At 47.6% G+C, this 22,680-nt stretch overlaps 1 protein-coding gene across 4 annotated transcripts in view; it reads right to left on the bottom strand.

Moving 5' to 3' along the window:
* SBNO2 (strawberry notch homolog 2) overlaps positions 1 to 22,294 on the bottom strand; it is a 65,984-nt gene extending 43,690 nt beyond the window's left edge. For 2 of the 4 annotated variants that reach the window (XM_055708086.1, XM_055708089.1), the window contains exons 1-3: positions 21,279 to 22,293; positions 8,073 to 8,296; positions 6,862 to 6,941 (exon numbers count right to left, since the gene is read on the bottom strand). In XM_055708086.1, the coding sequence (XP_055564061.1) occupies positions 6,862 to 6,941; positions 8,073 to 8,198 (206 nt within the window). In that variant the 5' untranslated portion in view covers positions 8,199 to 8,296; positions 21,279 to 22,293. Of the gene's footprint in view, positions 1 to 6,861; positions 6,942 to 8,072; positions 8,297 to 11,037; positions 11,164 to 21,278 lie in introns of those variants that run through there. The other 2 variants (XM_055708088.1, XM_005433928.4) reach the window with 2 other exon arrangements.
* Between the last annotated feature and the right edge of the window lie 386 nt (positions 22,295 to 22,680).

Raw genomic sequence — 22,680 nt, 5'->3', positions numbered from 1 at the left:
ATTTCCTGTCAGTCCTGAGTATTTCTCAGGTTGCTTCAGACTCCATCATCAGCGGTGAAGCTGCAACTATGGGATGACACGTAAAGGAGATTGGTACTAAAGAAAAGCTGTGTTTATCCAGAAGAGATATCTAGGCAACTTAATACATCTATACCAGTTATATCCTACTTCCCATACTCCGTAGCGTAAGAGTCTGGAGAGCTGATTAAGAGTTCAATTCTCAGCAATTTGTGTAAACTGGGAAGCATTTAATAGATAAAAATGGTCTGAAGGGCTAAATAATATTGCAGTTCTGACAACAAAGCAAAATTAAGCCTCAGTAATGTGCCCGGGTGCGACAGAACCTGACAATCACACTCCGTAAGGACAAGCATCAAGTTTCACAGGAATGTCACACCCCAGCGCTAGTTTGGGCCATAAAATTGAGACAGCCCTGCAAACCAGCACAGGCAGGGAAAGAGAGCACCCCCTTCGCACCCCCTTGATGGCGAGGTTTATTGCTCCCAGGTCTTAAAGGCAGATAAAAATGGAAGGGTGAGGGACAGGCAGCTCTAGGCAGAACTGTGCACCCAGAGCTGAATGATGGACCTAACCAAACCCACCTAGTGACAAAGCACGATCCCTGCCGAAGGAACTAGTGAAAAAAAGCAAAGGTCTATGCCAGCACTTCTCCTGCCTCCTTCCCCCAGCAGCCCCCCACCCCACACCCCCCCCCGAGCAGAGAGAAGGTAAAAACTGCAACCGAGCAGACAACTCCCTTCCTCCCACCCAACCCAGGAGCAGCCTCTGGCCCAAGTTAAAGCACCGTCTTCTGGTTTTACTATTACACAGGCAAAGCCCTTTCCCTCTCCTGCAGGAGCAAGGAATGTGCTTCGTAATCTTTCCCGTAAGGGCTGCGCACTGGTTGCTTGGGCAATCGCCACCCAACACGCTCGCAGGCTGGAACCACTGGAACGTTTCACCCCATCTGACTGGTTTCCTCTTGTGGCAAAAGTTGTACGCTCTTCGCAACGCCAGAGTTACAGAACCCACAAGCAATAAACTTTAACAAGGCACTGGGGGGGGTGGGGGGGTGGGGGTGGGGAGGGAAGAAACAAAATTTAAAAAGAAATCCTACCCAGGAGCAGAGCAGGGAATGACTGCACTGCCAAAGTACTATTAAGCAATTAAAATGCCATGTGCGGCTAGCAGCTCATTAATACGCCATGCTTAACATTTACATATGTATTTATGTGCAAACACAGTTATCTCACTCTGCTAAATACATTTTTCCTGCTCTTTTTTCATCATTAAAAAGAATTTCCTCCCAAAGGAACAGCTCCCTCCCGCTCTGTTCCTTGTTCTCCCCTTATTTTTAGTGCTGCCAGTTTCACCCCGTGCAAGCACGGAGGTGTGAATTTAGCACACCTGACAGATCCTCTGACAATCCAGCACCGACTCACGGCTCCTCCTCATCTATTCAGGCAAATTAAAATTCTGGGAATGACTGTATTTACACACAGGGAAAGGCTTGTTTAAACTGCTTTCAAGCTGTGGTCTCACTGTCTCTCTTGCACGAGGACAGAGCTTGGCCAGTGTTAACTAGCTAACCAGGGAAGGGGAAAACTATTTTTACCGGAAAAGTGAACGCAGCCTCCAATTTCACCAGCACCTCGTGGTCTGGACAAGAGTCAGTTAAGGTAATGGGAAGGAGACCAAAGCAGCCACAGTGTCCCTGGCCTGAACTGCTGTGGAATGACCAGCCCTGGTATGTTATTTTGCTTCCCTTCTTAACCTTGGTTTTCAAATCTGTGAACACAAGACGCATTTTTTTCTTGCCATCTGAAATAAGAGCCGATAGCAAAACTCAGTGCACTGCTTCAAGATCCTCTTAGGAAAGCCGCTGAGTATGCAGCATTTGTCAAACTCCAGATTTCAGTACCTTTGGTGCTGTGCTTTACCCTTCTTTGAATAGGACCTTAAAGATCTTCTCTCTCATTTGAAGAGCTGGCGTAAAGACACTGACAAGTTACCTTGAATTAAACTGGGGGGGAGGGTGTAATAGTAAGTGTTAACTGGAAGAATCAAGTACATGAACCTTGCTGTACTGCCAAAGCAAAGATGTGAAAACAGCCTTGTAGCAAGATGGCCCTGTATGTACCTGCTTACATTCTCCAGATTTAGTTACTGGTGAACTGCTCCATGGAAGCTACTCTGGGTCAACCGCCTCCCCTCAGAGGCAGAGGATGTTCACTGGGTAAGTCATCATCATTTTAGAAAGGAAACTGATACTGGCTTTAATCACACTGGATTTACTGCCCATTCACACTCCTATCATAAGATCTGACTTTGAGCTGCAGCACTAAAGGAGGAACCTGGTGTCCTGGGCAATAGAAAACACCACCTGCATTTGTCAGCTCCGACACTGCGAGCCGTGTCCTGTCATGGAGACACTCAACTTGCCCACAAAGAGCCAGACTACAGCTAACCTGGCCCATCCCAGAGCCAAAATCCCTCTGATTAAACTTGGAGGACAGTCAGGGACATGCACAACCAAGGTCCATCCGATGACTACGGGCAAACGCTACACCAGCTCCTTTCAGGACAGGATCACTCTCCCCATTGAGGTTGGCTCCTGAAGCAATTGAGGCCCTACATCAATCACTAACCTCTAATAACACATACACTTATTATTTAGTCAGGGAAACTCATCTCTTCGGTGCCAAGACCAGCGTCTAGGCTAGGGAACAAATGCTAGGGAGTTTGGAGTTATCTCATTTTACTTTTCGGCTGCAGAAAACCCAGTGCTGATCTTGCTGAATAAAACCAGACTTTTTTTAACCCCAACAACTAAATGCATTTAGTTGTAAGTTCTTAAAGACACTGTTCTGCACAAGGTAAAGCTGATTCCAGAGAAGCACTGTGCTCTTCAGGCAGAAGAGGCTGCACTGGCACCAGCCAGCCCCCCCAAAGAGGAATGCTCCCCGAATCCTGCCACCACCAGCACCACCTTGCCTTGTGGAAAGGTAGTCACTCCCAGTGAAACCACACGGACAAAAGGGAAGGAACGCTGGTCTCCCACTTGTGTTTGAACTCTTGTCTCAAAAAAGGGAAGGAGGGGATCTGGCTGAAGAGCGTGGTCTGAAGAAATCAGCTTTTTGCTGCGTGAAGAGGAGGTTGCATGTCCTGACCCAGTACAGTCCTTCAACAGGTACCGGTGAAGAAAAATAAGCACCTGCTCCCTGCCCCACAAGCAAAACAAACCAATAAAGCCCAGCCCAAAAATTCAGCTATAAAAAAAAAAAAAAAAAAGAATATTTAGAAATCTAACTAGCCCATGAAGGTGTGCAACATTCAGAACCCAACAAGCACCAACAGTTTTACCACAGAGAGGTTTTCTACCCTTCTTTAAGGAATAAAGCAGCTGGCCCACAGAAATTCTTTCACCCCCAGCTCCTCGGGGTGGGGACACACACGATATGAGCTGGGTGGGGAACACCTTTGGGTTACATCAAGCTTGGAAAATTCCTCTGAGGAGCAAGACTGTGTCTCTTGCTGCCACCCACTCTAAAGGGCAGCAGTGGAACAGCTTGGCACAAGGCAAACCTGAGCCGACAGCTGATGACCCAAACCATTTGATGTCAATCCAGCCGGAGGGTCCCAGGGTAGGATATTTCACAAACTCCCAAAGAATCTTGGGGGGGGGGGGGGGGGGGGGGGCGGGATTTTTTTTGTTGGGTTGTTTTCATTTGGGTTTTTTCTTTTGTCAAGAAATTGATCATTGCCTTCAGTTTTTCCTGAAGCTCAAGACTTTCAACAGCAGGACCCAGAGGAACACACTGTGGCTGGGCTCTTCCAGGAATCTACAGCTCAGAGGTGAGCGCATCCCTCCCAGGAGAAGGGTCAGCATACTTTGTCAGTTCAAGCTTGCTAGGCTACTGTGATATTGTGCCTACCTCGCACGCTTCATACCAGCTGGCTCATCCATGCACCTGAAGCCCTTCTGGGGCCACGCTGCAACTTCACTGGGGTCCTCCCATGTGTATTTTGGCCAAGCTTTATGCTCTGTTACATCCATTCAGAGATGCAAATTCCACATCTCAGGCTGGCAGATGTGCAGAGATGAGCTGCCAAGGTCACAGGCTGCCTCAGGATCAGCCGGGTACTCTTCTTCCCTATCACTAGACCAATTCATGTTTTTCAAAGCCTGTTTTACTGTTTTAGCAAGCAATACTCCATACATAGGTGGCAAAGTGGGAAAGAGCCTAAAAACAGCAAGAAAAGGGGGTTGTGTGTTTTGGAAACTGGGGGAAAAAAGCTTTGCTCCAGGTTTTGAGAAATACTTTTTTGCAGATATGTGACATCACTTCCAACAACACAACTGGACTGACCCAGATTTCCCCGGAGCAAGGAACGTGTTGAGCCTACAGCTGCAAAGGAAGCCCAGCTCCTCAGGGATAATTGCCTTAGAAATGAACTGAGCTGCAACTCTTCCCTACAGGGGACCTGAATCTTATTTGTTCTTTCAGCAAGGTTTAATACACTGTTTACATTTTTCAGGTTAAGAGAATCTGAAACAAAGAGGCAAGCTTGGGTATCTTTTAAAGAAATTCTCTGGCATGAAAGTTAACTACTGAAAAGAAAAGAAACGGGAAAAACCTGCTTCAGGACAAAGCTGTTGCTATGAGAATAAGCCACAGATACTTGCAAATGAGATTTCTTCTGCAATGGTTTTGAAAAGGAACTTGTCCTAACTCTAACGCCACCTGCATTTTTCTATTTTACAACATGGGCTATAATTACAACACCCTTTAAAATCCCATTTTTTCAAGGTTTCCATCCTTTCCAGGATTCCTACCTAGAACACCGTAAATCCACCTAAAAAAGATTCAGCTGTAGTTTTCAAATAAAAAAGGACAGATTTTTTTTTTTTAAATACACATGCAAGTTGCACCTGAAAGGTAATTTTTACGGTTATCAGGATATGAAAAACAGGATGCTAAAGGTGCAGCCTTGGCTACATCATTCTCTAGCAAATAATTACAACAATGAGCCTCATTTCCAAAAGTAACTATAGCAAAGTCAACAAGTTTACATTTGTAAATGCAGGCATGTCTTTGCAGGATCAAGGCTGTAACGCTTCCAGCAGAGTTGACATGAGCAGCATTAAGCAGGAAGAAAGTGAGGGGCAAAACCAGAACAAATGGTCAAAGAAAAAACACCCAACACAACAGATAAACACAATCTAATCTTGTGGTTCAATACAGCAAAACAGAAATTCTGTTATAGCTCTCTTGAGGATTCACAAAGTGTAATTTACAGGAATCATGCTCAAAAAGTACACCCTCTTCCAATCACAGACAGGCTAGCTAAGAGCAAAGATACTGAACTTGTCTGATAACTCCTCTCAAATTCTCACTTTGGGGAGTAACTAGCAAGGCAGAGCTCCATTCAGCACCTGTGGGACAGCTTCTTGGTAATCTTACATCAAGAACTGCCCTATTCCATGCACCCCATCATCACCAGCTGGCTCACTCTGCAGGCTGAGGTGGACCAGGCTCACCAGAAGCAAGGAGAACTAATACAGAAACAACATGTGTCTCATCCCTCCAAAGAGAGGAGCCGATTCTCAGGCTGGAACTTAAAGACACTCATGAGGATGGATCTCTGCTTTTCCACGAAGGTGCAAAAATCCCTTTAGGAAGGAGGTTAAACTAAATCCCCAAGCACCGGGAACTCAGTTATTAGCTCATGCTATCACGTTCCGTTTCTTTTATTTCTCTTTCCCCCCCCCACCTCTGACCTAAATAAAAAAACATCCTGTATATCTGTGCCACTCCCTGTATTCACAGAGACCAAAGCAGCTGTCGAGCAGCCTTCACACCTTCTTCCCAACAATCAGCATCTCCCAGTCCCAACAGTACCAACCCAAGTCACTCAGTGGTGGCACAAGGCCACTTTATGTTGTCCCAAACATCTCCTGTCACATTCTACCTTCGGACCCAGGATGGAGGTTCATCATAAAAGGGAGGAGGAAGAACAGTGTTTACTGTTATGCAAAGATCCCCAAAAAATGCTATTTTGAGCATGTAATCTAGGAAAGTTTTTGCACTGATTCTAGAAAGCACATGGCTGATGTCTTCCCCATCAGACGGGGCCACTGCTGCTACGCGAATGTTTCTGAAACCCATCACAGCTACACTTCACGACACTAAACTGTGCTGTGCACTAGACAGCTTTGAATTTCCTCACACAAGCTCATACTCATCACCTCACACCTTGTGGGACAAGGTTATCAGTGAAGAACATCAGCTACAACCAGAGGAAAACATCATGACTCTTGATGACCTCTGGGTTGCAGTCAGGGGCTGTTTTTTCAATATAGACGTGAGCTGGTAATATTTAGTCAGCTTCCAGTCACCTACATGGCAAAAGATTTTAACCTCACCCTCTGCCACCTGGTACCAGTAATACCTTCTCCCTTGTCTGCACCGTCTGTATAAAGCTAGAGATTGCATGACGCATTTGCTCAGCTAGACTGTGCTAATGGGGGTGTTTTTAAGAACTCCATTAGCATAAAAAACCCAGGTTAAAACAAGGCTGTTCCTCGTAGCAGCCTCCAGGTTTACCAGAAATCAAAGTTTTTTCTCATATTTAAAAAAAAAGAAAAAAAAGAGGGGAAAAAAAGAAAAAAAAAAAAGCTGTTTGCCCCTTTTTCCAAGATGTAGCAGTTTATGAAATGCCACAAGATCAGTGCATGATGCAATTATTTCCCCATCAGTTAGTGAAATAAATAAACAAGGAAAGCAGTAGAGAAAAACGGTTGAATCACAAGGGTGTGCAAGAGCAGAGGGGAATTATACAAAGGAGAACAGCACTCACTGGTTTTCACTTGGGAAGGATGAGGTTGGGAAAGAGGCAGGGTAGCAGCTACTCCATGAGTCGGCAACCAGCATGGAATTCTGAAAGGAGAAACCAGAACAGTTACAGCAGCCGAGGTCTGGCACAATTACCTGCAGCTGCAGATCTGAGGCCAGGCGCATGATTTCTCTCCCTTGGTGCTTTCCGTAAGCAGAGGTGGATCTTCATCTCTCATAGCAGGAAAAATCAAGTGCTACACTCCAGTTTCAGCTTTTGAACCTACTTTCCTGTTACCATCCCCAGAAGGGCAATAGGGTCAGTCCCCTTTCTGAGCCCTTTAACCTCAGTCTCTGCAGAAAGCGAGCACCAACCCACTAACTTGAAATTGGGTTGCATAGTTAAACACCCCAAAACACTCTCTTCTTTTCGCCTTCCTACCTCCTAAACAGTCTCCCAGCATTAACAGGAAGCTTTCAGCTCAGCACGTACCAATACAATCATGGAAAGAATACGGTATCTCATTACTCAGCTACAGATCAGTCTTTCATCTGTCCTTTTTTTGTGTTCAGAGGAATGATACTTCATGCTTGAAGCAACAGGCACTTGGGGGAAACAGGCCTCTTTTTAAACTCTCGTTTCCTATATGTGACAAAACTCAAACAAGTTATAAATAGAAAACTGCAGGAACACGCTATGTTAGGATAGAGGTTTGCTTTTTGCCCTGTTGAGAACAAATGCATCGAGTACTTGGTCTTGTTTTAGCAGCTGTATCAGGACAAATACAACCAATGAATACATCTCTGCCACTCTCAAAAAAGGCACAGCTGGACCCAGCAACAGATTAAGCTTGGCTCGGGGAGACAACCTGGGTAGGAAGAGAGTCTGCAGTTCTGCGTAAACTCTTTAGCCCCTTCCCAAGGAGCCTGGCACCTACCAGCTTTCAGAGAGGCATTGTTTTAATCACAGCCTTGTTTTTCTCTTCCCACTTCAAAGGCAGCAGACAGCTGGCACCTCAGCCCTCCAGCGTTCCCAATCAATATTTCATGTCCCTGGACAGCTGCCTAGCAAGTCTGGTAAATAGCTCCCGTAAACGTGCACAAGGGCTCCCAGGACCCAACAGGCTGGACTGCTCTGCTCAGACCCCTTCTGGTCTCCAACCAGACCTTCAGCCCCCTTCACCCTCCAAACAGCTCCTCCCTCCCCCTCGCCGAGAAGCTGCTGGGGCCCCTCACCTCCACGGCTGGCAAGGTGAGCTGGGAGCGGAGGCCAGGGATGCTGTACAGCGTATTGCCCGACTGCTGGTGCTCGTGCTGTGGATAGTTCTGCCCCCCATCCATGGCAGGGTGTGCTGAGGGCATCAGCCTGCGTCCTGCCGCATCAAGTCCTCCGGGCAGGTGGAACAGGCTGCGGAGTGGTGGAAGGTTCTTTATCTGTGCTCTTCACCCTGCACCATGTCCTAGCATGGAAAAGAAACGCATGTTTAAATTTTATGAAAGGAGAAGAAAAAAAATAAACCCCCACATTTCTAAGACCAAACGTAGCTAAGAGATCAGCAAACAGACGTCAGCCTGTGAAGTGCCTGCTGCCTCTTTATGAGAGAGAGGATTTTACTGGGGAACAGGTCTCAGATTCACCCAGACCTGTGAACTCCCAGCACACCTCTCCTGCCTCACTGCAAGCACACTGCGGAAGGCTGGCAGATCACACCATTGTCTGCGATTTCTGCAGTAGACACACACAGCTGCTTTTTAGCTTGAGGAATTTTCTTGCCTAATATACAAAAAGATTCTGCACTTCTGTGCAAACTCATGACAAGCAATTCCCCCCAAATAGCTTGTTTTCATGAAAATATGCTACGTAGGTGGAACATCATTCCACAGAGTACCAATGGTCGTGCTGAGCAACGAGTGAATCACTTCACAGGGTCAGTGCGCTGTATCTTCCACCTCACTGTACTTTGATATCTCCCCAACTTCACAGCAGATGTTCAGTGTGCACTAATACTTTTCACCACTGCTATGCACAAAGGCCAAACCAGACAGTAGACTTCTAGCATTAATGTTATTAATCTAACAAATATAAGAATTTATCAGCTATCTTGCGTTTTCCCTGTTGCTAGCAAGATGAGATTTCAGAATCATGCTTGCTAAAGCAAGAGTATTGTTCCGGCAGGGATCAACCTCACGGTAACTTCTTCAGTGTAACTTCTTGCCTTCAGTGTAACTTCTCAGTCAAAACCTCCAAAGTAAGTTCTGATCCCCCCAAGCCCCCAGATTCTCCATAATCCCAAAGGACACCCATTTCCAATTGGATTTAATGGATTTAAAAAAAAAAAAAAAAAAAGATAGTAAAAGCAACCTATACAACCAGAGGAACAAGAGAAAAGCATCTGTGACATCTTTACACCCACTGCATCTTTCTTTGCCCCTCTTCTGCCTCCCATGACCCTGTCTGCCACCAGAAGCCTGTAGCACGACAGCCAAGTAAATGAAACTGGCCAATATATTCTCATCAAGCAAGCCAGCCAAGCAGAAAAACTAAGTAGCAGAAACTGAAGCTGCAATTTAAAATATGCCATCTTTGATCACTTGGAAAGATACTATTGGCTCCACGTAGTATTTCTGAAAAGATGTTTCTGAGTCAGAGCCCCTTTAAAAATAAGTGACCTTTCTGTGGACTAAATTATTTCTGCATTTGTAATGGAAAGTGAAATTAAAGTGGCTCTTTCTTTCTCTGGTGGCAGCAGCCATGCCAGGATCCCTCTCCAAGGGGGGCTTGTGTGTGCAGGCTGCAGAATCTGCAGGGGATCAATGAGATCCCTGCCAAACCCGTGGTGGAGGAGCTGACACTAATCCCTTGGTGAAAAACGACCAGGTAAAGCCCTGGTTCAGGGGAGTTTCTGGGTGAAGAGCAAGGACCGAGGACCCCGCTGCCTCTGCTCCTCTAACACACTGCGGGTGCACAAATGCCTTCACAAGACACAGACTTCCAGAGTGAATCAGATCATTTGCCAGAGGCTAAGCACTCTGCGGTTTGAAAAAGTATTCCCCTTTTTATTTTAGCTGAAGAGGTAGTCATGCTGGGATGCACACGCTTGACGTATGCTCACAAGCCCGCTGGACGAAAGCTGCTGCTTGGGGGGGGGGGGGGGGGGGGGGTGCTGCAGAGCAGAAGGAAACTTTTGCAGGAGCAGGCTGGCCGGCAGTGGGTTTAAACAGACTGCAGTTCCTACAACGTTGCTAATCCAATCTTTGCCTCTTCCCACAGCCTGACAAATCATAAAGGGGAAAAAAAAAAAAAGAGACACTAAGTGACCAAGACACCACGGTGCAAACTTTTTCCCTAGGAACAACACACAATGAAACATCCCCACCAGAAAACCAAGTTTATACACCAGCACAACTAACACCAGGCTACCTGAAAAGATCATTAAACTACAAAAATCTGAGATCATTTTAACTGATCACTAACAGAATAAATTCTTTTTACAAAGGCCCAGAATCACCTAGATCCTTTTCACTGGCTTTATTTCACCAGAGATTTATTGCAGTCTCATTCTTTTACAAGCAGAAGTGTTTCTTTTTACTACACTATAAAATCCACACTCAAGGCTTTACAGTCCATAAGCCCAGGAGCAAAAAATAGCTAAAACCACTTAGCTAGCACCCCAGCATCCTAATTAATATTGTTCTACTGGCCTCAAGCCTCTTGATTTATTAGCCAAATGTTAGCACCAGGGTTCCCAAAACACAGCCTGTCGAAAAGTTGTAGTCTTGAAGCCTCATTAGAAGCTGCTTAATCACAGCCTTCTTGACAAAAGTCAGCTCACCAGCCCGGCTGCAGAAGCAGCAGCATTAGTAGCGGGTGCTCTGGCCCCATTCACGCAAGACCTAAGTGTGTTGATGCTAAAGTTCTATCATTTAAGCAAAAACCTGCTTTATGTTACATGTCCTGAAAACAAAGCACTGCAGATTAATTTCCTTAGGCAGCCCAGCCTCCACATCCCACCTCTCAAAGTAGCTCCACACACAAAAGACTGCAAAGACGACATTAAAATATTCAAGGACTTCTTTCTCCCAAGTGACATGACTCACTGCAGCAGAACTCACGAACAGGGATGCATAAACGCAGACTTTGACCCCAAGCCCATTGTGAAGAAATGCAGTAAAAAGCTTCAGCAGCGAGAAATGAAACCACCTATGTTTCAAGCGTGAAGGCTGCCCAGTCATCCCAGGGGATGCTTTCCTCTCTGCACTTCAGGGCTGATTGCTTCTTTTCCTTCCAATTGTTCTCTGATGCCACTGGTGCTCCACAAGAGATCCTACAAAATTTTAAGTTACATCTAAGGAAGAAAGTAGTAAGAGACAAGAGAAACTGTTATCATGATGCCACTTATCTCCAGTGCACAAAACAGATTAAACTGAAGGGTTTGCTTAGAAAATAGCCCAGCCTCATGCCTTCTTCCTGTCATAAAATTCACAGCTTTTCTTCTTGTCTTAGTGGATTTGACAAGAGGACCTAGATTAGAAATTAAGCCTGTGCTACAACATCCCAATCCCCCAGTGAAGCAGTGGGGAGCAGAGACCTACAGCAAGGTTTGTTTTCCACTTCCATCAAGCCTTCCAACTCAAGAGAGACATCAGTGGTACAAGGCTGTATGGAAAACAACAGGAAAAACTTTACAAGGCTCTTTTCAAATGCTTTATAGAGCTACAAATGGCACTGTTTTGGGGTTTTCTGAGGGGGGAAGTGTCCCTTTAAAAAAAAAACAACAACAACAAACAAACAAAAAAATCCCTACCTTTAAATACTGTTCAGCTGTTCCTGAACAGAAGTGGTGAGGTTTGCTGATCTAAGCATCAGCGTTACAGACTGCTTTAGAAATATCGATATCCTCGAGTAACTTTAAAATACCGTGTCTGTTCTTTTCACCAGAGTTCAGGTTTTTTGCTGCCTTTTTTTTTTCCCCCTATTTGTAACAGCTTTTGATAGGAAATCAGAAGCAGTTATTCCCGTAACAGCTGTAGCAAATATACAGCTTTACTTACACATCCGAAGTAACTTATGAAGGCTAAAATCAATATCAGAATTTCTCCCTGCCTGCTGTACATTATCTTGTGTCTTGACAACACCAGATTTCACTGGCCAGATTCTCTGCAGAGCAGTGCCTTCCTTTACAACAGCATTAGTTCTCCGAGAAAACTTTTGTACCATAGATCATACCCAATTAACAAAACGAAGGAAAACAGCTTAAGGAACTGTAAACCTCTATGCTTGAGCAATGGTCAGATGGTAGAAGATGCCTTATAGATGGGCAATCCGAATACTAGAGATCTTTTGTTCACAGATGCCAAGAAAACCAGTAACACAGCTAACAATGAAACAAACCTAGACGTCGTTGAGACGAGATGAATCCCCTCGACATTATCTAGTTAACCCAGAAAACACAGCACGCTGAAGAACCATTACCATAAAGCACAAGTGTCACCCAACAACTAATAGCCATCACAAGGCTGCTGTGAACTGCCCACCCATGTGAGCTTCTTCCTAGTCTGATAAAGGCAATCACGCCCTGTCAGCATTTACTTATACAGAACGAACCGCTAAAACAAGCTGAGCACAAACGTGGCAATAAGCAAGCTGGAAGCCTTGGTTTATGCGGGGGGGGGGGGGCAGGGGAAGCTCTCTAGCTACTGTGTATTCCAGAATACATCCAAGCATCAACAACAGTGGGAAGCAAGAAGCAGCAAGGATTCCATCCCACACCCTTCCATCCGTTGCCTTGATGCCAGAGGATGCTGAAGGTGCTTCTTGTCCGACCAGGAGAATGGCATCAGCGATGCAGCAGCAGAGCACGTGCTGGATATCACCAAACCCAACCTTCTCCTCCCTGCCAAAGCTTCAGTACTGCAAAATAATCTATTTGCCACGCAGGAAGACTGGCTACATCAAGTTCCTGGGACGATTAATGTGGAGTTTGCAATAGCTCTCACTATAAACTCAAGCACCTATAAGAAAGGGCTGCTGTCTGCCTTACACAAATTCCAAGAAAAAAACTCACTAAAGCCAGTTTCAAGGATCTACAAGAGCCCAAGGGCTGCAGGACAATACCTGTCCCAAGAACAGAAGTGGAAACAACCTTCAGTATGCGCATGTCCTACCATCCTCCTCCAGGCAACCTCGTCATGGAAAACGATGAAAATCAGCAAGTTCCTTGCAAGCCAAAGCAGGCTCATTTCCACATCCCATCCTGTCCTCTTAACAATAAGAGCTGATAAACACAGAGGCCCTCAGTTTGCAAGTGAACCCTTACAGCAAACTTTTTCTGAAGCATTCTTTCCACTTCTTCTCTTACCAAATACACTCCAACAAAGCAACAGTTCCCACCATCGAGGCAAATCAGAGCTCACCAGTTTAAGATCATTTCCATGACAGAAGGATGCAAGTGGTCCACCAGGATTTTTTAATTTCATTTTTTTTAATATACTAGGGTGCCACCAGTGATCAGTTTGACTTGGGAGTATTACAAACTCCAAGGCCAGCAGCGAACAAAACTTAATTACTGATACCAATTTTTTTTATCTTTCCAGTCAAAAAAGGTTCTAATTACATTGACTAATACTTATTTCTTCTAAAGTTTGAGAGTAACCTCTACTACCATCTAAGATTCAAACCACAGAGTTAAAGCTCTTTCATGAGTCATAGATGAAAAACACTTTTGAAACCCTCTCCTTTGCCCTGTTAGCCTTTGAGAACCAGACTTGGGATGCTTGATGATTATTCACTTTTAAAATTTCTACTTAGGGAAAAAAAAAAAAAAACCAAACACACCAAGGAGAGTGCTACTAGAAAATTCAAGAATCGAGATTTGACTCAAGTTTTTCACAGCACTAGAAAATAAAGAATGCAGAATCACAGAAAACAGTGGCCTTGAACTCAATGACAAAAGTCACACCAGGACATCATACTGAAACAAACCCCCGTGCGTGGCACTCGTCACATCCATCCCCGGGAGCACAGGAAAAGGTCGTTAGTGCCAGGAGGTACCCAATGCTAACAAGGAATTTCAAAAAAGCTTCCCAAGTGGATTATGCTTCAAAATGTAACTGCAAAGTAATTAGACTAATTTTACAGATGGGCTATTTGTCATATAGAATTAGTTGAAGCACTCCAGTGCCACAATAACTGTTCAGGGAGCAATACAACAACCAAAAAACCCAAACCCATAAAAACAAAACAAACAAAAAAAGAAAAACCACAAACAGTGCAAGGATAAATCCACTGAAGAAAAATAAAACAAAATCACTAGAATGGATTTTTTTCATTTCCCTGACACAAAACCTATACGATTATCAAAAGTTATCTCAAAGCACCATCTGTAAAGCTGCTTGCTTATAACCAAGCAGAGGAGTTTTCTGGAATCACCAAAGACGAGGCTCCCGGTCACGTTAAAGGTGGCAAAAAGGGTAAGGGCTGGGAGAGGAGAACGCCAGCTCTGCAGACCAGCCTGTGGTACAAGTGGTAGCTGGGACAGAACGTAAGGGAACCCCGACAACACAAAGATAAAGTTCCTAACAGCAAGAATTTCCTTCTGCGAGCATCACTCAAACAGCGATGTCCCGCATTCGGAGCGATGGCATAAAGCAATGATTACACGACCCTGAAAAGACCAGAGGACTTGCTCCTTTGAGGCTGAGCCACCTGTGTTTAATAATGAAACTGGTTCCCTGCATAGCATGATAAAGCCTGGTGAGCAATTTGATTATATCACAAGTTCTTCCGATTAAGCTATAGGAACAGTTTCAGTATTAGTAACAGTTGGCTTAAAGGTTTGCTGTTCAGCCCAGATGGTAAGGGGGAACTTCAGCCTGGAATTCCTGTGGAATTCAGCATGCCTAGAGGTTACAGAGCACAAATTTCAAATTTTAACAGCTTGAGCTTTTTAGGAATTTATCAGACCAGCACCACAGCAGACAATCTCCAATTTGAAAGGCATAATGAACTGCTCTGCAATAATCAGGATGAATAAAGCTGCAGGTAAGAGCTCAGCTCACGGATACCTGCAATCAGGAGAGGTGAAAACAACCCATTGTCCACGCAGTAAATGCGAACACTTCCTCCTGTTGTGTTTCAGTCTTTGTTAAGTGTATTTTAAATTGTCTCCATTAAAGGCAGATAGCTGGGCAACCACAGGTATGCAGGGCACAGTCAGAGCTAGACCTGCTGATCCTGAACTACCCTGCACTCGACAAAAAGACCTCAGAAATCTGATCTAATTCCTTCTCCTGCTTGCAGATTAATTCCCCTCCCGCCTGCCCACACACCCGTGGAGCAGAAAGGGAGCCCCCCAAGCCTTGTGCCCCCTCCCCACTCCACCCACCCTTTCCACCAACACACTGCCACTGCTGAACCATCGACACGGGCACCCGCAGGAGCTGCAGCTGGAAGCAATTCCTCAGAATAAAATTAGTACATAACGGCCCAAAGAAATGGGAACTTACTACTACAGAACTCTTAAAAGGCATTTTTATATCTCAAGCACCAAGCTAGCTTCAAGTTCCTCTTTACTGTTTCTCCTTGCCACATTTTTTGATGGTTGAGACCAATCAACATTTTGCCTGGAGGGATGAGAAGGGAAGCCTTTGAGTCAGAGCCCCAGTCTCACTCTCAAGAAACAGGAAAACCAAGGGAGAGAAGCTAGGATCTCCCCTTCTGACACAGTCATGGTCCCCTCACAGAGCTACCATGAGGCTCCATCATATTTAGCGTAGGGACTATCAGATAAAAGATAGTATCAGAGTACAAAAGTTCAACACAAACGGAAGTATCTGATCTTTTCCCTGTGGTTAAGTCAAAATATGACTGGAAATTTTTTCATTCTCTTTGCTATTTGCAACATCGCCCTTTTTCATTAGGCAAATCTGGCTCTTTGCAGAGCAAAATTAAATACAGTACGGCTTGTTTATGTATCTGAAACTGTGTTGGAAAAGGGATTTCAAGTTAATTTACAAAGAAGGCAGAAGTTAACGCAGAAACAGAAAATACGGTGGATGACTCACTCCAGCTCTCTACTAATCTTAAGCAAAAGACTGGTGAATTTATATATGCAAGCCAAAGAATCTGACGTTTGTTCCTCACCAGGAGCAGTCTCAGAAGAGGGACCTGAACTGATTGCATGTATGAAAACACAGAAAGGAAGAACACATCTCTGACCTTCACAACATGGAAAAAAGTGAGCCTGCTGCAGACAACTTCCAAGTAACGTTAGAAGGAGTTACAGAAAAGAGGGGAGAAAAATCTAACCTCAGGCAGACATGTGGCTCAGTCCAGTTACAAATGCCAAGGACAACACCCATCTAGAAGATTTATTATCTGTGATGAAAACCAAATCACTTTAGGGCATCCCAGCCGCAGCCCCTCTCGCCACCCTGACCCCCCGAATGCTTCCTGCAAGGCGGAATGGGCGCAGTACTTGTGCCACCGGAGCTGCACGGCTGCAGGCACAGCACGGCTGGGCTGGCAAGTAGCACCCAAGAGGAGACCGGACAAACCGTGTTACTAACCCAGGTGCTGCAAGCCAACACAGAATTGCAGCGTGGAGCAATCTGACAGATCAGTCTGTAAGCAAAGGGAAGAAGAACTCAGATTATTCCAAAGCTTCTTGCCAGACCTATGCAAGATACATGGTGGTGCAGGCAGAAGAGCAAACTTGTCCTCCAAAGACAGTAGTGTTTCGAGAATGAAAAGGAAGAACTTTACTCCTCAAGCAGTGCTACCTCCTCTTCATTTGAAGCTCAGATCATACAGGGAGAAAAAATAATTAAAAAACCAAAGACAGCTTTTTGGAGGGGAAAAGTCCTCTTTACAAGAAAACAACAGCTGTCCCAAACAGGTAGACTTACTTTAAGTCAGACAGGTTAAAATTAGTATATAACAGACTTAATAATTAAAGTGCCAGGAAAAAAAAAAGTTGACAAACACATTTGGAGACAGGTCAGGTTGCAAGGATTGTAAAGGCAGAGGCAAGAACAACGAACAGAACAAGGAACTGCAGCTGACAAAGTCAGGCCAAAATCTGACTTATTGGGGAAGAGCACAGTGGCTATATTTACACTATACAGGTTCACCATGGTAACAGCCATACCATTAGTGAGGAAGTGCTGTACAGCGCGGGCAAGTGCATCCACATATGGAGACGGACTGCACAGACAGCGACTGCCACCCCATCCCATGGGAATGAGTTCAGGCCCTGGAGCCAGTACAGCTAGTAGGGAAAGGAGGTTCACCTCCCCATCATCCTTCCACCCCTACCAAACACCAACAGGGTCATCCTCCTCCCCATGAGAGGGATCAATGCTGGTATAAAGCACCTTTGCAACAACCAAGGCTGGTGCTGTACCCAGAATCACACTGCCCATCACCGGGATGCCCCTTGGTGCTGTTTAGATACCTGTGAGAGTCACAGTGGCTTTAATCCTTGCACAGAAATGGAAAACTAAATAATGAGGGGGGAAAAAAGCTTAACCTGGAGTCTTGTTGCTGGCATCTGCCCCAGTGTGCCGTTCTCTGAATTTCCAGGGATTACTATTAGGCAATTAAGTGGCCCAGCAGCTTTAGCAACAACAGAAAGGTTCATTAATCTATATCCAGTGACATAAATCGTCTTAGATCTTCCACAGATACTTTTGTTTCAAGGCTGCACAATTAAAGTTAATTACTGATGCTACACCTGCAATGCTGACCTCAGTTCTCATTCACTCAGCTCACTGTGACTCCAGGACATCACACACACCCCCGCCCCCTGACACTACACTGTCTCTCCACCAGCTTCACCGTTTCATGTTTCGCATTACCTCCCCACCATGTAAAGCAGACAGCCGTTCCCTCGACTCACAGGCTGCCCTAATGCTCTGTCTCCAGATTCAAAAGATCTGCTTTGAGCAACAAAACGCTGCTCCAAGAGGGACCCAGAGAGACTCGACGTAGAGCTTGCTTGCAGGGCAGAGACAGATTCCATCTGTCCCTCCTCTTCCACCTGGGAGAACAGACATGACTATTTCTGGACAGAGCAAAAATGCCTCCCCATACACTACACGCGCCGCTGCCAAGAAACACTCAGCACATTTTTGTGCAAATCTATACAGCGCTACCCTCACACAACCATGCACTGAAACCTCCGCAGCATAAACACACCAGCCCTGTACGGCAGAGCTCGGGCGTCGGCAGTCCAGCGCCTCAGACAGCAAACGCACAGAACAGTTCCCAGCAGCAGGAACCCGAACACCCCCCCGCAGTGGGGCAGACCGCCGGGGCTGCTCCCCTTCTCACGTTTGTTGCAAACACGGTCCTGGAAGGACACAGACCACGGCAGGACTGGGGCGGGTGCTGGCTTCCCGCTAAGCCGGCCGCCCCGGTGCTCGGCACAGCCAAGGTCCAGCAGCAGCACAGCACACCTGGGCAGCACTGAAACACAAGCCCAACACAAACACTAATGAAGGCAACCTCAGAAGCACACCTGCAAGGTAGAAGCGCGTTATTACACTACTTAATTAAAGGGAATGAGAAGAGCACAAAGAACTTAGCTGACTAAGGTCAGAAGCCAAGAAAACACAGGCCCTTGCTTCTCTACATTTTGCTGTACCCCCAGTTTCAATCACGGGAGACGCATTGGAAGAAACACTCTCCTCTGGCGCTGAGCAGGTCTTGGTGTTCTGTTTCACATGCAGCCTTTCACGGCGGAAAAAATACTCCAGGACATCAAAGCCTGCTGCTTCCCTATTGATAATAAGCACATAAACACCACCTCAAGCCAGCCAAGCTTCAGGCATGCTCAACGTACGCTTTCTCTGTGAGAGAGGCATATATTCACCTCTTTCATAACTACATGTTTACAGACCTTGATCATGTTACCAAAATAGACTGCAGAGTTTTAAGTTTTAAGCTGAAAAAAATGTTTCAGGAGAATATAAAACTCCTAATTAAGCCTAGAAGGCTTTCCTGAGAGATCCAGGCTCTCACAATTATAAAGCACAGTGCAGTACTCAGTGACTACACAGTTAGCTCTTTATTACAGTGTCACTATTCAAAAAGCTTTAAACCTGCGTCAGCATTTTTATTATAGACCTTCCATTTCAGGGATCTATAACTTAACGATGAAAAAGGCCTATTCAGTCAGGAAACACAAGCCTCAAACACACCATATGCTCACTACTTTAAACAAAAAATAAAAATTTTTAAAAATTCCTGCCCGTGTATACTTTAGCATTAATAAAAACCTGCGATGAAAGTAGCTGTAGCTTTTCAATGAGCATCCGGTCTGGCAGACGCAGCCTGTCCCATGTCTGGCACATGACGAAACATGACGCTTGGTCCTGCTGTTGTTCCAAAGTCGGGGGAAGGGGGGGGGGGGGGGGGGGCGGGATTAGTGGGGGGATCCACTGCATGGAGAGCTCCACAAGCACAAAACAAAACATCGACACTCAACAGTGAGCAACCAGGCAGCTAAAGGGAGGACAAATGATTTTCTAGAAGTCTGCTCCCGTTTGAGGACGAGGATGTAAGACCCTGAAAAAAGCAAACTATGGGAGGAAACTACATTTCACAAAACACTAAAAATTTCTAGGGTTTTGGTTAGTTGGGGTTTTTTTAAAGGTGTGAGTTCATACACAAGAAAAAAATCCACACACGGGACTCGGCAAAATCTTTCAGAACCCTTTTAAAAGAACCAACCTTGAGATCTAATCATTAAAGAAAAATAAAGTTGCAAAACGCACTGGCCATGCCATCTTCTGCTAAGTTCCCTGGGTTTACCGTTAAATTCTCCTTTATAAAGAAAAAATATCTTGCTGGTCTGAAAGCCCAGCAAAAGCACGAGTACAATTCCAAGAACAGAAAAAAACACTATCGAAGGAAGACAGTGGGGGAAGCATACCTTTCTTTTTCAACTTTAGTCAGCCATCCTAGCTACTACATGAAACAGCCCCAGATAGAAAATGACACTGTTAAATTAGACAAAGATCCTCTAATGCCCATCACAGTTCTGTTAACTTCAGCATCTGATACTGGGCAAGCTGGCAAACAGAATTCAGGGATTTCAGGCACTCCAGGATAATGCCAGCTTTGCACTACACCAGGGCTAAGCACCAAGATTTCAGATGGCTTTAGGTTGCTGCTTTGGCAATGACTGAAACCGTACTTTAGACGATTCAAACAGTCTTCCTTTAAAGAGTACTCACACTAGTGTTTGAACGAGACCTCGTTCTGTTTTGCTGCTAAAGGTACAGGCTTATTTTAGGAAAACGAGGGTGCAGACATCAAGCAAACAGACCCCCATCAAAAAAAAAAGCAAGCGGCAGAGACACAAACAGAATTCAGGCTTCCAAAGGCTCCAGCTGGCATCCTACCATAGGAACCCTGCAAAAACTTTTTTGCTGCTTTATGAGATGCTCAAAGTTCCCCGAACTCACAGCAGAGGGGAAATACATTCCCATCGCCAGCCGCTCTTCAGCTCAGCCGTACCCACGAAGGTCGGAGATGGCTCAGCACTTCAGGCGACACACGGACCATCCGCAGAAGACAACAGCACCGCGCAGCAGGCAGGGCCAACAGCTCCCCGCCGGCGGAGCTCAGCGTGGGACTGCGGGAACCAGAACCCCCTCACGGGCCTCTGGATCCCCCACGGAACCTGCCCTTGGAAAGGTTTTATTTTAATGGTAAATCGCGCAGGGTAATTCGAAGTCACAGCCTCACACCGACCTGTACGGCTGGGACGGCGCTTTCCTCAGTCTCCCCTGAGTGTTTAACCGTGTTAGAGCCGCGCATGGCGGTGACCGGCGGCAGCCCGGGCCGGGGCCGTAAGGGCCCGCACCGGGGCCGGGCCGGGCCGTGAGGAGCCGGGCCGGGCCGTGAGGAGCCGGGCCGGGGCCGGGCCCGCCGCGCAGCCCCGGGCGCGTTTCAGGGCAGCGGCCCCGCCAGGAGGGCACCGGCGAGCCGGGGGAGGCCGGGGGGGCGCAGCGGCACCAGGTGAGACGGCCCCGGCGCACGGAGACCCCCGCGCCGCGCCCGGCGGGACCGGGCCTGGCGGCCGCACCCCACAACCGGTGACCGGCCCACGGCAGCGACCCTGGCCCCAGCCACGGGGCCGACACGCGTGGCCCGGAGGCTTCGCGGTCCGAGCCCCGGTCAGCCCGAGAGCCCCGCCGCGGCACGGGGCGCTCCTCAGGCGGCCCCGGGCGGGGCAGCGGCAGGCCGGGGCGGGTGAGTGCGTTCCCCACTGCCCCAGGACCCCTCGGCCTGACCTGGCCGCAGGGGCAGGCCCTGGGCTCTCCGCCCGCGGAGGGAACCGGGCCGGGGCGCGGCGGCAGCCCGGCCGGGCCGAGCCCTCAGCCCTGGGGCAGTACCTCCGGAGGAAGCCAGCGCGGGGCGCGGGCGGCCCTTACCTGCGTCCCGGGGGGGTCAGGCTCCCGCCCGGCAGCCACCGCCTCTCCGCGCTTCCGGGTTCCGCGGGGCCATCTTGGACACGGACTTCCGGGCCGGAAGTGGGCGGCGGGCGGGACCGGGCCGGGGGAGCTGGGAACGCGGCCTGGCCGGGGGAAGGGGCACGGGGCCCAGGCAGGCGGCTGCCCCGGGGGAACGGCAGGCCCTGGGCCGGGAGGAAGCAGGACAGGGACCGCGGGCCCCTGCTTGGTGTAGGGGCAGCGGCAGCGAGGGCCAGGCAGGGCCCGGGGCTGAGGGACCCCCCGCGGCCTGTGTCACCGCCGCCGGCCCGGTGCCCTGCTGGCCCGTCCGGAAGGCGGCACTGCCGTCTGGGCTCTTCCGACCTGGGGGGCTTCTGGCAGGCCCGGCCCTGCCACCCCGCCGGCGGCACGGCCGGGGAGCGCTCGGCGGCCTGCCTCCCGCCATCGGTTCCTCGGGGCACCCCGGGGCCTTGGAGCTTCCTGGGCCGCCCACAGCCAGAGCGGGCCCTGGCAAGTTGTTTTCCTTGCCAAAGGAAAGGAAATTCCTCCGTTTCCCTACCTGCAGAGCAGTGCAGTAGCTATCTGCCCGCAGAGAAAGTGGGAGAGCTGGAAAAGGAAACACTTAGCATCCTGACCAGCTTCCAAGGAATCTCTGCCCGCTGCCATCCCACAAGAGCCTTGCTCTAAGAATTAACAGCAAATCAGCTGAAGTGCTGAATCATGGAGCTGAAAAATAAACTGCTCTGGCAAACCATCCCATGCTCCTTGCTTGCTTCTCCCTCCCTCCAGTTCTTGTAACATTATTTATCTTTAATTTCCTATTGCTTACGTTGGATCTGTGCCTCTTTTTAAGTCTCAGGATAAGACCAAAAGCTGGATGGGGTCATATAAAAAAGCACACCAGATATGTCTGGTTTTATGTTGTCATCCCCAGCACAGCAGTGGCAGGAGGATGTCTTGGGTTGGATTTATCCTCAAGAAGGAAAGCACCAGCAGACCAGAACCACCACCATCTGTTCTGCCTTTTGAAACACCACGCTCTTGCCAGAGGCACCGGTGGGCAGGAGGGGGGGACCTCGACCGGGGAGGTCTGTGACACCATGGCCAGAGCAGGAATGGGCAGACTCACCTATCTGGCTCACCAAGAAGCTTGGCCATCAGCAGCAGCTGCGTGAGGTGCTCTGGTTTAACCTCCAGCCTGTCTGTTCCGGTGTAGGGATGATCCTGTTGATAACGGGGAAGCCAGCCAGCTAACGGGAAGCACCAGGAGCCCTGTGCCTGCAGCAAAGCCCCAGACAAGCAGCTGCAGCGAGGCGTGGATTTAGGGATGTGCAGGAGCCCTTGTCTGATGAGGTGTGCTGGTTCTGGCTGGGGTGGAGTTAAT

This window comes from Falco cherrug, chromosome 4 (assembly GCF_023634085.1).
Source record: "Falco cherrug isolate bFalChe1 chromosome 4, bFalChe1.pri, whole genome shotgun sequence".
NCBI lineage: Eukaryota > Metazoa > Chordata > Aves > Falconiformes > Falconidae > Falco > Falco cherrug.
This window is presented reverse-complemented; position numbering and strand designations above follow the sequence as displayed.